The following is a 16,296-nucleotide window of genomic DNA, read 5'->3' as shown; positions in this document are numbered from 1 at the left end:
CCTGTCCCCTTTCGTAAGCTTCCTGTCTCAAGGGGGGGGGGGGCGACTGGGAGGGAGACGGGGGACTAGAGCGAAGGGTATGCAGGCAGAGGATGGGGTGGGGATGGGGGGAGCTCTGAGCCCACTAAAAAAATAAATAAATAAAAATAAAAATAAAATTTAAAAAAAGGCTGGGGGAACACCATTATTGTTCCAGAAAGTCTGTAAGGAAGGACTGGGAGCTGGCTAGAAGGGCGGCACATTTTGTTTAAGGGGCCCAGGGACTCTTCAGTTCCCCACTCGTCCCAGGACCCTCCCGAGACCAGGAAGGACAAGTGGGTGTCTGGAAGGACACAGCCCAGGGCTGGGACCAGGGCAAGAGAGAATGGAAGGGGGTAGAGCGGAGCCCCCTCAGAAGGAGGAAAGCTGTTGCTAAAGGAAGTTTCTGACCATTGTGGACCCCAAATGATATGCAAACCAGATGCAAAAGAATATGCAAATGAGGGTTTGACAGGAAATTCTTGTCTATGCCAAGCTTGACTTTACTAGACCGTAAAAAAATGTTAAAAAAAATGTCAGGATGGGCGCTGTCCTGCAGGTACGAACCACCCCCAGTCCTCCTCAAGCCCCCCTCCGCCCGCCCCCATCTCCCTGGAGGACGCCCTCTCTCCCGGCAGCCTTGGGCCTCAGGGAAGGTTGCCTCCTGGGGCCTCTCCCCTCCTTCTAGGTCCCCAGAGCTCCTCATCTCTCTGCCTCTCACAGTCCTGACTTCCTCTTCTGCATGGGGCTGCCCCTTAGCCTCAGGGAAGGGAACCTCTTCCCAGGAGAGCAGCTTTCCGTTAATGAGAGGAAGGGGGTAGTAAAGGGAAACCAATGAATCAGCAATCATAGGGGCAGTCAGGCGCCCTCTGCCCAGGTCCCACCGGGCCTTAACGTGTTTCTGGAAGGGAGGCCACGCTGCCTCCCGGGTCATTCTGTTCTCTGGCCTCACTGCCCCGGCTGGCTGGGAAGTGCTTCCTCACGTCTGACCTCCTGCTGTTCCCCAGCCTGCTTCACACCTCGCCAACCCATCATGGCCCCAATTGATGGCCACAGCTGGAACAGCTGCTCCAGGATCAAGAGCATGGAGCAGCCCTGCAGGAGGGCACCAGAAAAGGCTGCATCTTCCACCCTCCTCACTGGGCACAGCCTTCGGCTACCCATCTTGCTCTCTTGCAGGTGAGAGAGGCCTCAGCCCTAAGAAGGGAAGTGGCTACTGCGGGTAATGCGAGCCAATTGAACACATGTAGGCTTTTGCTCCCTTTTGAAACACCTCTAAAAACAAATAAAGATTTTGTTGTTGACCCTAGCTGGTTTGGCTCCGTGGACAGAGCGTCCACCTGCAGAGTGAAAGGTCCCAGGTTCGATTCCGGTCAAGGGCATGTACCTTAGTTTCGGACACATCCCCAATAGGGAAAGGGGGTGTAGGAGGCATCTGATCAATGTTTCTCTCTCATCGATGTTTCTCACTCCCCTTCCTCTCTCTAAAAAAAAAAAAAAAAAAAAAATCAATAAAATATATTTTTAAAATATTTTGTTGTTGAAGTTAGGAGCTATGTTTGGCACAGCACAACCACTGCTCAAATACTGCTGGTCCAGTGGGTCCCACCCTCCCGACACTTTAGCAATGCCCTCCCCTCCCCCTCTCCCCAACCCCCGCCCCCCCCGCCCCCCCCGCCCTGACCTGAAAGGTGCAATTCTCCAGCCTCCCAACTCAGTCCCTCGGAGCTCTTGTTAAATATTTTGATTATCGCCCCTGACAACAGTGTCAGAATCCTGGGAGCTGGGGAGCAGATGTCTGAATGGGAACCGTGAGCCCGAGAAAGCTGAACTGGCTGCGGGAGAAGCCAAGAGGGGGCCAGATTCTCCAGCCCAGACCCAAAGGCTCAGGTCCCGGGGAATGGGAACCTGAGTCTGGAAAGCTGGTAGAGCAATAAAGACGCGATTATGTTTCCAAATCCCGTCCCGATGCCCAGAGGGAGGCAAAGGTCTACTTTCCAGAGAGGGCCACGGGGCGCAGCTGAGGGAAGGAGCATGGCTAGAAAAGAGAGGTGAGTGCCTGTTTGCTGAGCGTGAGGTAGCCAGTGGGCGCCTACCCCCAGGCAGAAGGGTGGCAGTGTCCCTGGGATCTGACCAGCCCAAGAGGAGAGACTCAAAGCCACTGACAGCAGTTTCCCCAGAGTGACGGCCCTAGAGCCAGACCTCCCGGGTCCATTCCCACCCTCAGGGCAAGCAACCCGCTCTTCCGTGTCCACTGGAAATATAAGCCCACACCGGGCTCCCAGGCAGCTAGGAAAGCCCGGCAGAGAAGCAATAGAGGCGGAGAGCGGCCTGGAGACAGCAGGTGGAATGGAGGGAGAAGAACATGTCAAGATAAACAAATATTGATATTCTCAGAGAGCTCAGAGAAGAAAGTGCACTCATGAGGCCAGAACGGGGGGGCGATTAAAGAGAAAATATTCAGAGAGCACACACAAAGAAGCTCTTGGGAATGTCAAACACTGAGCCAAGCCTGAGGCCCACGTGAGGCACCCTGCCCACATCTACCCCTTCGCCCTCTGCCCTCCCTGGCAGAGGCCGGCATTTCTCCCCTCCCCTGAGGGCCCCAGAGGCCACGGTGGGAGCAATACAGAGACCAGAGAGGAAACGGAGACCCAGACACAGGGATGATCCAGGGGGCCGGGAAGAGACAGAGTGTCCAGGGGGTTGGGTGGAAAATGGGAAAAGATTGCCAGCTTGGTGACCTCAGGATGGGGCCTGGAGCCCTGCCAGCCATGGACTCGCAGTGGCCCCAAGAGCCAGAAAGCCCCTGACAAGTAGGAAAGCTGATGCCAGAGAAGGCTGAGTCATTGCCGGGGTCTAGCGCAGCGGAAGTGCAGAGCTGGGGAAGAGAACTGTCTTGACCTGCATGCAACCAAACCGTCTCAGTCCCGAGTATCGGTGCCTCCATCCGAGAGTGGACTTGGGTTCCAGTCCAGACTATCTACTCTTACCAGCTAGGAATCCTGGGTTGATCCCGGCACTCAACACACCTCTCTCTGCCCAGGTGTCAGCCACCAGCATCAGAGAGTTCCTCCCAAACCCTCCCACCAAGCCTCTGGCTGCAGCGGGGCGGTGGGAGGCCCCAGGGCCCCTGCAGAATATGCCCCCCAAACGGACCAGAGGGCCCTGAGGGCTGGACCCTGCTCTGCCCCTGACTGTTCTGAAAGCACACCAAGCACACGTCTATTTTTAGCCAGGCCCAGTGGGCAGCCAGCCACTCGGCGTCATTCTAGTCCGTGGGGTCACCAAGCTGGCCGGAGTACAGGGGAGCATGCCTGAGGCTTAGGAAATAGCGCCTCTGGGACGAGGGGCCCCCACGGAGGGAGGGGCGAGAACAGGGGGGCCCAGGGCACTCAGTCAGGGCCCAGGAGGGCCGAGTTGAGAGCAGAAGTCAAGAAAAGACTAAATTACTGGGTTGGCCGTGGGTGACGGGGCCTCTCTGGAGCAGGGAGGGGTGCTCCCCGTCTCTCCGCAGGGAAAGGGGCCATGCCAAGGAAGGCAGATGCCAGGATGAGGACAAGGAATGGGCATGAGAAAGCGAAGTGGGGAAACAGGGAAGGGTCAGAGGAGGGAGAGGAGAGGGAGAAACAGACAGGAAGCCAGAAGGAGGGAGAGAACAGAGAAGTGGAGGTGCTGAGGGGTGACGGCACCCACTTTGGGGCCAGAGGTCCATGACTGGCCCTTCTCCCATGTGCATGCCCAGGCCCTGTTCCCCTCTTCAGTCTCCTTTCTCCCTCAGGGCCTCTCAGCCTTGGTTGGGGCCCAAGACTGCTCTGCCTCCCTGAGTCCCTTCACGATTCCTCCCTGTCCCCAAGTTACATAGAAAATATGCCAGATTGGGACCTGAATACATGCAAGTGTGCACATATATGCATGTGCACACACACACACACACACTCACACACACACACACACACTCACACACACACACTCACACACACTCTCACACACACACACTCTCACACACACACACACACTCTCACACACACTCACACACACACACACACACACACACATACACTCACACACACTCTCACACACACACACACACTCTCACACACACACACACACACTCTCACACACACACTCACACACACTCACACACTCACACACACACATTCACAAACACACACTCACGCTCGGCCTCCTGGGAAGAGATGGGACAATGGGGAAGGGCGAGGGGTGTCCCTTTGTCCCCCTGCCTGGCCTTGGGAGCTCAGCTCCACACAAAGGCCTTCACAAAGGGCTCCTGGCTCCCAGAGGAGGAGATAAATGGGGGAAGGAGGGGGAGAGGGAAGACCCCAGAGCTGGAATGCCCAGCCAGTGTCATCTGGGAAGCAAGAGGGGGGCTGTTCTCACAGCCACGGAGGCCAGTGGGGTTGGAGCCCGTGCTCAGGAGGCAGGGAGAAAGGCAGAGCCAGACTGGCTTCCTGGAGGAGGCGGTCAGGGTGCCAGCCTGCAGGAGGTAACTCAGAGGGAGGTAGCTGGGCCTAGCCCCTCCCCATCCCCGAAGAGGGTGGCTGCCACAGGCGGACCCCTCCCCAGTTCCCACACTGCCTCTGGTCTGGCTGGAAGAGGGGCGGGTGCCTTCGGGGCTGGAGGTCAGGCCAGGGTGGGGGAGGGTGGTCCCCGGAGGACTGACTAGTCAGCAAGGCAATGCCTTCTCACTCCAGAGGGACCCCTGATAACTGAGAAGCCCCTCCCTATGGCACTGCTGGGGGAGGGGGCACCGTCCGCTCAGAGGAAGGAGGACAGGCAAGATGCAGGAGCAAGGCCAACAGGTCAATGAATCCTGAGACTTGGCTCACGTTCCACTCTGCACTAAGTGGTGAGACTGGCAAGGCATCTCCCTGGGCCTCGACCTTCCCATCTGTGAAATAGGGGGACAAGGCCTGCTCACGTCGTATCCGCTCACATCAGGGCTGTTGTGAGCCGTGTGTGAGGCTCTTTTAGGGAGTTTGTTATCGCCATTGCTGCGTGCCCCCCTGCCTGCCTGCTGGGCCAGGGCTCTCCCTCAGTCCTCCCCCTGCTTTCTGAGAGGCGCTCGGAGGGGACGCCTTGGCCAAGCCAGAAGGGAAAAGGTTAACCAAACGGCCTCAGAAGCTCCTGCCAGGGGAAGGACACTGGTGTTTATTGGGGGCCTAGACGCACTAGGAAATTTACACGTTAGCTGCCTGGATCCCCTCGCTAACCTGGCAAGGTGGGTGCCGTGGCTCCCGTTTCCAGAAGAGGGAGCTGAGGCCCACAGAGCCAGTCAGTGCCAGAGCCCAGATTTGTGACCAGATGAGCCCAACCCCTGGCTCCACGCTTTCCCACCACAAGTCCGCTCTCACCCTGTTGCTATGATGCTCTAAGCTCCTCTGTCCCCTCCTCACCCCCGGTCCCTGAACCCCAGAGCAGCGCCCTCAGAACGGCCTCCTCCCTCCTCCCCCATCTCCAGGCGACCTCAGGATCCAGGACTCCAAACTGCAGACGGTGGCAGAAGAGGGAAAGGAGGTGCCAATGCGAACAGAGTGTGGACAGCTCACACTGTGCCGCCTGCTGCCCACTGTGTCCCAGAGCCTGGAAGACACTGTGAAGCTGGCTCTTCCCAGCAGCCTGGGAGGTGGGCTCTGTTCTCCCCATTTCACAGATGAGGAAACTGAGGCTCAGAGATACTGCTTTGCCCAGGGCACCCAGCCAGGAAACAGTAAGCAAGGACTCAGCCAGCTGCCTGTCCCCAGGTCACTGCTCCCTCCACTGCATGGCTTCCTCTCTGAGCTGAAGCCCTGGGAGGGGCCGTGGCAGTCATACGGGCAGCCCAGGCGTCCAGCAGCAGAATGTGGGAGACCCCCAGAGGACCTCTCCCCCCAGCAAAACCTCTAACACACTGCCCCCCTGCTGCTGCCTCGCTGCAATTCCATTAAGAAACAAGGGAATAAATTAGCCCTGCTTAGCATAGTGTGTGGCTGGGGTTCAAGAGGCCGTCTGGATGGCTCACACAGCTCAGTGCAGTCTGCCTGCCCTGCAGTAGCCAGGAGCTGGCGGCGGCAGCGGCGGGGGTGGGGGGCACCCTGGGCCGGCTGGGCCTGGTCTGACCTCCCACAGTTGGCCTCAGCTCAGTGTCCAGAAACACTTGCTCCTGCTCCAACTTCATTTCCCTAATGGTGCCGCAGCTTGGCATCTGCTCCCACCCCCTGTGCCACACGCTGACCAGCCCCAGAAAACGCCAAGGTCACTGTCAGGGATAGTGCCAGGGTGCCCATCTCACCCTCCCCCGCCCCACCCCAGTGCACTCTGAGGAGGATGGCTCTGTCCAGGGGGGGAATGGAGAGCTGCACCATGCAGTGGATGCCCCATGCTGGACTCTCACTGGCCTAGCGCCCCTTTGCCTCCATTTGCCCCCCAATGCCGAAGCACCCCCAGCAGGAAGAGAAGATGGGGGGACAGGGACAGAGAGGAGTGTCAGAGGCCAGGCAGAGTCACCCTCTGCCCCAAGCACAGCCACCCCATCCATCAGGACTAGGGCAAAGGATCTGAACTCAACAGCCATGGCCCAGGCTCAAGCCAGGCCCTAGGGCCTAAGGGAAGAGAGCTGGCAGCCAGGCCAAGCAGGCTCAGGCCTGGAAGGGAGCACAATAGCCTGGGCCTAAGCTTCGGCCTCTTTCCAGATACTTGGATCATCCCCTGCACCTCCAAACCACCCCCCACCCCCGAATCCAGCCCCCAAGACAGAAGGCCCTGTTCTCTTCCGTATCCCAACGAAAGCAAACATCTCACAGACCCGCTGCTGAAGGGAGCAGGACTGACAGAGGCCCCCGCTGTGCACTTTCAAAGTCACTGCTGTGCTTGCGGGGGCCATGCCTCCCACAGGGGATTCTAAGGCAGCCCAGACCTGACAGCCACCAGACTTCCCGGCCAGTTTCTAGCTCATGGATTCCCTCTGCTGAACGCTCCTTAGAGTGCTTGGACGTCTGGGACACTACTGTCTGGAGCTCATTCCCTCCCTCTCTCCTTCACTTAGGGTAAGTCTTACATCTCCCAGCCTTTCCTGGCTTCTTCCTTCCACTCGGCATTTTCCCTAATAAAATCTCTACATATTTAATCCCATCCTGTTTGTCAGAGGAGAGGATGCAGACTAATACAATCACTCAATAACCATCTCAACGGCAACAACACCTACCCCTTATTGAAAACTATTAATGTGTCCCACACTGCTTTGAGTGCTTTTAAGGGAAGCAAAGGATATCAGAGAACAGAGAGGCTATGTATTATAATATGCTCAGCAATGCACAGCCCTGAAGTGGCAAAGCCTGAACTGAACTTAGTTTAACCCCAAAGGCTACTAGTATAACTACTACTCCACACTGCCTCCTCTACAAGAGAGATGCCGTCATCCCTGCCTCCTGCTTTTGGGAGGGAAGAATGGGGGTGGGAAAGGGACTTGAAACTCCCGAGGAGTAAGCATCACAGACTCCCAGAAAGAAACAGAGATACCCTAACCGGTTTGGCTCAGTGGATAGAGCGTCGGCCTGCACACTCAAGGGTCCCAGGTTCGATTCAGGTCAAAGGCATGTACCTTGGTTGTAGGGGGCATGCAGGAGGCAGCTAATCGATGTTTCTCCCTCATCTATGTTTCTAACTCTCTATCCCTCTCCCTTCCTCTCTGTAAAAAATCAATAATATATACTTTAAAAAAAAAAAGTAACAGAGATAGAGTGTGAGAGAGATTTAGAGAGAGAAAGAGGAGGAAATGAGACACTGAGGAGAATCGGTTTGGGCCCCCCAAGGACCCTGATGTTACTAGCTTGAGCGCCTCTTTTCCCCAGGGCAGGGACAGGCTGAGCTGCTGGACCAGAGGAAGCAGAAGAAGGGCGATGTGGCCCCACCCACTTTCTGACCCCACCCACTTCTTGCCATCCTTGGCCAACCACCCCACCTCGCCCCCCTCCGGCATGTGACTAGGGTGTGCCAGAGGTGCCAGCCAAGGAGCTCTAGCAGCACCAGGGCCCAGGAATCTTGATCCCTACCCGCCCCCTCCATTCCCCATCCTCCAGCCCTTCCAGGGCAGGGCAGCAGAGCCAGCCTGGTCTCAGGGTCCCAACAAAGCCAGGCCTGTCCCCTGCCCAGCCTCCATGGAAGTGACGCCTGGGCCGGGCAGCAGGTGAGACTGAGCCAAAGGAGCATGGCAGAGAGCCAGCTGCACCTCCTCCAGGTGAGTGCTCGGCTTAACTCCTGGCCTGCCAGACCCCAGTTCTTGGGGGTGCTGCTGAGGGGACTAAGGGGTTAGTGGATGTAAAGGCAGGGACATGGAAGGGGGCCAGCATCCCAGGGCACCCCTACACACACACACACACACACACACACACACACACACACACACATCTGGTCTGGCCACGTGAGAAACACCCATTAGCAGGCTCAAGTCACTCCACTCCTCCCATCATCCGCCTTCCACCCTGTGTCAGGGATAGTTTAAGATGCAGACTAAACCCCCGCATTGGTTGACCCTCCCAGGGGCTCTCTGTGGACCCCATACATCTAAAGTCCAAGTTCTTTAACTTGGCATTCAAGGCCTTTCTCATTCCCAGCTTCTGGCCAGGCTTCTGCCCTACCACCTTCTACATCTCCCTTAGGGCACCACACTCTTTCCCTCCTCTGGGCCTGACTAACGTGGCCTTGCCTCCCCTCAGTGTCAGTGAACTCCTACTCACCTTGCAGGGCCCAGTTCCAACTGTCAGCTCCCCCAGGAGGCCTTCCCAGATTGCTCCAGGCAGAACAGTCCTCTGCCTGCTCTAGAACCAGAAGGCAGCGTGGCAGGCCTTCCTGCACGTTGTCTCGGGTTGGTGTGTGTGGGTGACACACAGAGGGTGAGGGCTTACTGGACAAACCAAGCGGTACATGGAGAGGATAGGTGGGTGAGAGGAGAGGTGATAGGTACGAGGATGAAGGGTGGATGGGTAGAAGATGGTGGAGGGACGAACAGGTGGGTAGACAGATAGACAGGCTGAGAGGTGAGCAGACAAATGAGAATTGAGGACACCTGGGCTCTGGTTGCCAGAAGGCTCTGCGGATTGGGTCTATGGGCCCACCTGGCCATTCCTAACAACTGTGGTTTCAGCTGTGGCAGGAGTGTGGCGAATTGTGGTTTGGTCAGGACACCCAGAGGTTTCCGGAAAGGAGGTGCCAAGAAAAGGCCAAGAAGAGCTGAATAGAGGCAAAAGCTTGCGCTGAGGCCAAAAGACACCCCCATGGGCCTCCTTGTGACGGCCACGCACTATCGGCCCCAGCTGATCACCATGTCTTATCTCCCTTCCCACTGTCTTCAGTTGACCTCCTCCAACCCTGCAGGCATTCCTATTTGACCTCCAACCATGAGCTTGACCCAGGGGTCTCACTGTAGCCCACCCCTACATCCCTGCCTCCCCACTGGATGCCCAGAAGGAGTTCGGGCCCAGGAGGAGGTCCAAGGCCAATAGATGATCCTCATCTTTTCCTGTCCTCCACCTGTGATCTCTCTTTTGCTCAGAGGTCTCTACCTGCCCCACTCTCACCATCCATCCATGCATCCATTGGACAACCCTGACTGAGCATCTAGATGCTGCATGTCCATTGCTAACTAAGTTCCTGGGATACAAAGTTCACTAAAATTTGGCTCAGTCCTGAAAACACTGGCTCAAAGTCTTACTGGGAAGACAGACTTGTGAACAGATAGCACCAGAGGCATCCTGACACTCTATTCTCCTTGGCTAGAAAGGAAGCCTAAAGCTGTGACCTCTCCATCCCCTCTCCCTAGGGTGGGCTGGAGACCCAGCTTCCTGTTCTGGACTCCAGAGCTACTCAGGCTGGGAGACGAAGGAGCTGGCCAGAAACACCAGGACTGGTGTGTCAGAGGGGAAGGGATTCAACTTAGGGATCAGTCTGCAAGGGGACCTGGAACTTTGGCATCACCTGGGTCCCCTTTGCTCCCCAACACTCAGCTTCTGAGCAGATGGCAGCCTCTGCTTCCCACTCACAGGCTGCTGCCCCTCCAGGGCTGCCTTTGCTTGCCTGCCCTTGGCACCACACTTGGCCCTGGTGCCAGGGCCCTTGACAAGTTCATACATCAAACAAGGAGGCATGGCTGGCTTCCTGCCTTTTATTTTTATTTTTTTAATATATTTTATTGATTTTTTACAGAGGGGAAGAGAGAGGGATAGAGAGTTAGAAACATCAATGAGAGAGAATCATCAATCAGCTGCCTCTTGCACACCCCCTACCGGGGATGTGCCCGCAACCAAGGTACATGCCCTTGACTGGAATCGAACCTGAGACCTTTCAGTCCACAGGCCAACGCTCTATCCACTGAGCCAAACCAGTTTCGGCGCTTCCTGCCTTTTAGAAAAGAAAGATTAGAGGGCATGGCCCTAGCCCCAGCCTCACACCATCCAATCAACCAAGGACCCAGTTCTACCCCCAGAGAGTGGGTATGGCTGAGAGAGGTGGTCAGCTGACCCCACCCACCCCCACACCAACTTGGCCTCCCGCATGTCCAGGCTCAGGACCCCTGGGTTGTGGTCCTGGTCTGTCACTTGTTGTGTCACCTCAGGCAGTATATAACTGTGTCAAATCAACATGCCTTACACTTTAAACTTAAACTTCTTCCTCCTTCACCTCCTACACTTGAACTCCACATTAGAGGTCAAGCAAGAGGACATATTAGGGTGTTAGAGATCCTCCCCTTTTCCTTCTCCAGGATGTCTCTCATCCCAAGATGCCTGGGGTACTCCCTGGAGAGAAAGATGCCTTTGATTCTGGAGGTGCTTGGGGTGAATCTGCTCAACAGAAAGGAGAACTCAGGGCCGCCAGAGGCATGCACGAAGATGCTCATAGCAGTGCTACCGCGAACACCTCGGCTACAAAGAACCCAAATGCCTGTCAGGGGGCAGAACTGACAAGTGAACTGTATATCTTTACATGATGGACCACTATCCAGCAATAAGAAGGGATGACCTACCACCACACACAAGCATATGGACGGCATTCACAGCCAGAATGTTGAGCAAAGGAAGTCAGGCACAAAATAGCACCTACAATGTGATCCACTTATAGAAAGTTCTATGTAACAGGCAAATCTTCGCTGGTAGAAGTCAGAGGGGACTTAGGGACTGGAAGAGAACGGTAAGGAGAATTCTGGGTGTGGGCAATGCTCTATTCCTTGACTGAGTGCCGGGTACATTGGGTAAGTGAAGCTTATGTACTTCCTGGGTTTTGAAACACTTCAGTGAACTCAAATAAAGGGATGCTTGATGAAGCCTTGTCAGCTACCATCTTTGTAAGGCGAGGGGAATCCTTTTTACCTCTCCCTCCCACCCCACCTCCGAGTCCTGTCCTTTCTCCCCTAAATCAGCCTTGGCCTCACCCCCACACCCAGCCCTCCTGATGGCCCACCACCTCGCTAACTGGAACCACCATTGTCACTCACCACGTGACTGTGGCCACCTCCCCAGGTCGCCCGGCTTTGCCTCTCACCCCTTCCCACCCGTACACATACCACATGGATGTCAGGGCTTAGGAGGAACCTGGAACTGGCAGAGGGAGCCTTTGTAAAATGCCATAAGAACTCCCAACTCTTCTCCATCTCAGGACCTCCAAGGGTGCTGCTCCCACTACTAGATGCTTGTCCTCCCTCACCGACTGCTATTGCACTAGGGGTGCTGGCTGAAATGCCACTTCCTGCAGCTCCCAATCTAACTCCCTTCCATTGGTCTCTCCTTTCACATCCTTTACTTCCCCTCCCTATGCCTGTTTCCAGTAATCTCCGTCTTTGTGCAATCGCTTGTTGGCAGTTTGTTCTCTCTCCCACTGGATTAATACCCCCTCTGAAGGCAAGCACAGGGCTGACTGCTTCCCCGCTCTATCCCCCGCTCCTAGCTCAGTGCCCGGCTTAGAGCAGCTGCTCAAGAATGCCTGTTGACTCAGAGGCTAGATCTTACTTGTTCCCACCACAAAAGAGAAAGAATAACGTGGCATGATAAAATTATTAGCTAATACCACTGTGGTGATCATATTGCAGTATATAACTGTGTCAAATCAACATGCCTTACACTTTAAACTTATACAATTATCTCTCAATAAAATTAACATATAAAAAATACATAAACTTACAATGAAATAAATTCTATTCAAAACTAAGGTAATCAATATCCAAAACCTCAAAACATAAATGCTGGTTGAATAAACAAATGGCCAGGTCCAGTCTTTCAGGTGGTAGCGTTTGGAAAAGGGAAAAGTTACCACTGGGAACAGAACTCCCGCATGTCCAGGCTCAGGACCCCTGGGTTGTGGTCCTGGTCTGTCACTTGTTGTGTCACCTCAGGCCAGTCATTTCCCTCCTCTGGACCTCAGTGTGCTCAACTGTGACATGCAGGGGTTGGAGGGATCAGGACCATGGGTAGGCTTCAGGGGATGTATGACTGTGTGTGTGTGTGTGTGTGTGTGTGTGTGTGTGTGTGTGCGCGCGCGCGCGCGCGCGCGTGCGCAATGGCTGTGTATGTGTGGCCATGTCCATGAGCATTTCCTGAGCAACAGCAGCCATCGCTTTCATCAGATTCTCAAACAGATCTGTGACCTCCCAGGATTCACCAAGATCCTTTTCCGGCGCTGGGGATTTTATACTTTATAGAACCGGAGAGAGGAAGGAAGGTGACCATAGCAGAGGGCGTTAGATCAGACCCAGCACTTCCATCAGGAGTGCAGGACCCCACCATAAGCAGGCAGGGAGGCTCCCCTAGCTCTGCCAGGCTCTGGGCTGCTGGATGGAGAGGCCCGATGGACTGGCCCCAGGGACTGGCTTTCAGAGAGAAAAGGTAGAAGCAGCCTAGAGTCTCCCTCCCTCTGCTCCCACCACCACCCGACAAGCACCCACTTGTATCGGGACACGGCAGAGAGTGAGGAGGCGAGGCTGGCACCCGGAGATGCCCTCCAGGCCCCTTGGCGCCCAGGTCAGAGGAGGTTTGGCGGGAACGCTCAGGAGGAATGCCAAGCCCCACCTTCCCTTCTCCCGAGGCTGGCAGGCTGGCATGTGCTGCTGGAGGAGGGCTTGGTGTGTATGGCAGTCACAGGACCGGGACGAGGCCAGGCCGCTGGAGGGACGCAGAGCCACACCTCCAGGCTTTGATAACCCGAAGCAGGGGCCCCGGGGCTTGGGAGCAAAGAGGGGGAGCAAGTCACAGATCCAGGACGGGCAGGAGCCGTGTGGGCAATGGGGCCTGAAAGCAGAGAGCGGGCAGGGTGGTCTGTGCAGAGGTCCGTCTGCTTAGGGGGAAGCCTGGGGACAGCATGCAGGAGGAGAGGGCAGAAGGGCCTGGCAGGGAGGGGCTGCCCAGAGTGGAGAGAAGACAGGAAAGGCTGGGAGTAGGGACCAGTGATTTGAGCACAGCCTGTGGCCCCCGGAGAGGAGCTTGGCCCGGGGAAGGGGGATGGGGGCTAGAATGGTCTGTGGCAGGAATGGTGGCATGTTGATGGCAGGATGGCAGTGGGAGTGCCCTGGCTGGAAGCCCAGATGCCTGAGTAGCTTCTAAGCCCTGACTCCCAGGGGGCCTGAGAGCCCGATGTTTGTCCTCCACAGTCCACAAGAAGTTGGTGAAACACCTCCTCTAGGGAGGCGGTCTCCTGGCTGCTCTTTCCGAGGTCATGGAAGTGTCCCGAGTGGTAACATGATGGGAGGTGAAGGGGGCTGGCAAGGAAGAGGCCAGCCAGCCATAGCCGCACCTCTGGAGCCAGAGCCAGGGCAGTGGGCACAGGCTGGGCTGGCGGGAGAGTGTGGTCCTGCAGATAAAGGAGGGAGTGAGTCATGGGTGAGAGCCAGGCTCTCTCAAGAGGCAGCTCGGAAACCAGCTCATCTGAATGCAGACAGACACTCGTCCCCATCCTTGTCCCCATGGCTGTCACACACACACACACACACACACACACACACACGTTCCCCTCCCCCTCCTTCTCCCCTTTCCTTGCTCACCCACCTCCAGTGCCCTGCTCCTCCCTCCATCTCAGCAGACAGCCTGTCCCTCAGCCCCCTGTCACCTCCCCCACAGCTGGCTGCATGGGAGTGGAAGAGGTAGGGAGACGGGGAGTCAAGGAGACCCACCAGCAGAGAAAGTCAAGTCAAGAAAGGTCTGGGGCCCTAGCTGATTTGGTTCAGTGGATAGAGCATCAGCCTGCTGACAGAAGGGTCCCGTGTTAGATTCCGGTCAAGGGCACATGCGCCAGGATGGGCTGGATCCCCGGTGTGGGGCATATAGGAGGCAGCTGATCCATGATCCTCCCTCATCATTGATCTTTCCATCTCTCTCTCCCTCTCCTGTCCTCTCTGAAATCCATAAAAATATTTTTAAAAAATAAAAAAAGAAAGAAAGAAGGGTCTAAGACAGAGACAGATAAGGAAGAGGGGCTGTGACATCCCTTCCCCTGAAAACTCGAGGCTCTAAGGGAGAAGAGGGCTCTCAGGCCCCCTGGAGGGGCCCGCAAGTCCAGGGATTCTGCCCCGCCACCTTCTCGGGCTGGACCTCGGCCCCTTTGCCATGACTGAGCAGCAGCAGGCTGGGAGGAGCAGCCAACGCCCCCCCAGCCAGCACCCCCAGGCCTCATCCCGCCCCTGGCCCCCAAGCCAGGCTCAGGCCACCAGCCACTGCAACGGCGACACCCCAGGCGTGTCCCTCGCCGTGGTCTGTCACCGTGGTGATGACCAGGCCAGCGCTCAGGAAGGACAGAGAGTTCTGTTTATAAGTACAGCCTTGTGCCTGGCACGGCGGAGCACAGCCATGAATATGCCATAATTTGTGCCCCGAGAGGCATCCAGGCAAGTGGGGCAGAGGGATCACTTTGAGACATGTGTGTGCAAGCACACACACACACACATGCATACACACACCTGGCTTCGCTGGCTGCCCCGGCAAAGGAGGAGAAGGGAGCTCGGATGCAGCCACAGGTACATGTTGAGTCCCTCACACGCTGTGCACCCAGGTGGAGAGACATACCGCAGCACCATAATCCAAGCCCCGCTCAGCAAACCAATCTCAGAAGGTTGCCCCTCTCACCGCCCCGCTCGGGGAGGCAGGCTAGGCTTATGCCAGGAGCCTGGAGCAAGCGACACAGTCCCCAGTGACCCCAAATATCTCCCTCTCCTCCTCTTGGGAGAGACCCAGGGCCCACACCTGTACCAGCCCCGGTGCCTCCCAGACAGATGCCCCATCCAGAGCAAACACCAGCCTGCACCACCCGGGGGGCCAGGTCCCCACTGGAAGGCTGGAAGACTTACCCAGGCAGAGAATGCAGGGGCGAGGGTCCCGCCGCCCCCACCATCCTGGGGCGGTCTTTTTCTGGGGGGGTCCCCCTGCCTCAGAGGGCCCCTCCCTCTGGGCTAGAGAGGCCCAGGGCAGGGACAACAGCCACAGCTCCCCGGAGGGGCACCAGGACGCTTTAGGTGCCTTCCCCAGCCCTGCTGTCTTGGAGGTGCCCCTAAACCCCACCTCAGTTTGCCTTCTACGGGTCAGGTGCCACCTCCCCCTCCTCCCCAGGGCACTGCAATGCAGGTGAGACCTCACCCAACTCTGTGCCTTCCCCTCACCCAGCCCATCCCCCTGGGGCGGCCTGCCCTCACTCACTGCCCAGCTCCCAGCGGCTGCCCGGCGCTCTCCTGGCTCGGCCCCTTACCTGTCCCAGGTGAGCTGGCTCTGCCCACCGCCCACTCCCCCGCCCGCCGCCGCGGTGCCTACCTGAGGCAGCAGCCGCCTGCGCTCCGCGCGCACCGGGCCCCCGGGCTCCCAGCACCCGCCCCGCGCGGGGCCCGGGGGGCTCCCCGGGGGGCTGCCCGGGGGCGGGGGGCCGCCGGGGGGCCCGGGCTCCAGCGCCTCGCAGCACACCAGGCTCACGGTGCAGCCCATCCGGCCGGCGCCCGGAGCGGCCTGTGCACCGCGCACCGCGGGCGGGACCGGGCGCCCCGAGCCGGCCCGCCCCCCGGCCCCCGGCGCTCCGACGGGAGGCGGAGGGGGGCGACGCCCCCGGCCCGGCTCGGCCCTCCCTCCCGGAGCCTGGAAGCCGGGAGCCGGGGCGGCGAGGGGCGGCGACACGGGCACAACCAGTGCCAGGGAGCCCGGGGCGGGGCGCGGGGCGGGCGGCGGGTCCCGGCTGGGGCGCGGGCCGGGGCTGGAAGGGGAGAGAGATAGGACGGGGCGCCGGCAGAGGCCGGAAGCAGATAAGGAGAGAGAATGAGGGGGG

General features: G+C 57.6%; 1 protein-coding gene across 1 annotated transcript in view; it reads right to left on the bottom strand.

Moving 5' to 3' along the window:
* Window positions 1-16,081, bottom strand: part of TNS1 (tensin 1) — a 221,014-nt gene extending 204,933 nt beyond the window's left edge. Inside the window, exon 1 of the mRNA XM_036422215.2 lies at window positions 15,795-16,081. Within this exon, the coding sequence (XP_036278108.2) occupies window positions 15,795-15,962 (168 nt within the window). The 5' untranslated portion in view covers window positions 15,963-16,081. The remainder of the gene's footprint in view (window positions 1-15,794) is intronic.
* Between the last annotated feature and the right edge of the window lie 215 nt (window positions 16,082-16,296).

The sequence above is a fragment of the Pipistrellus kuhlii genome, unplaced genomic scaffold (genome assembly GCF_014108245.1).
Source record: "Pipistrellus kuhlii isolate mPipKuh1 unplaced genomic scaffold, mPipKuh1.p scaffold_m20_p_7, whole genome shotgun sequence".
NCBI classification, from domain to species: domain Eukaryota; kingdom Metazoa; phylum Chordata; class Mammalia; order Chiroptera; family Vespertilionidae; genus Pipistrellus; species Pipistrellus kuhlii.
This window is presented reverse-complemented; position numbering and strand designations above follow the sequence as displayed.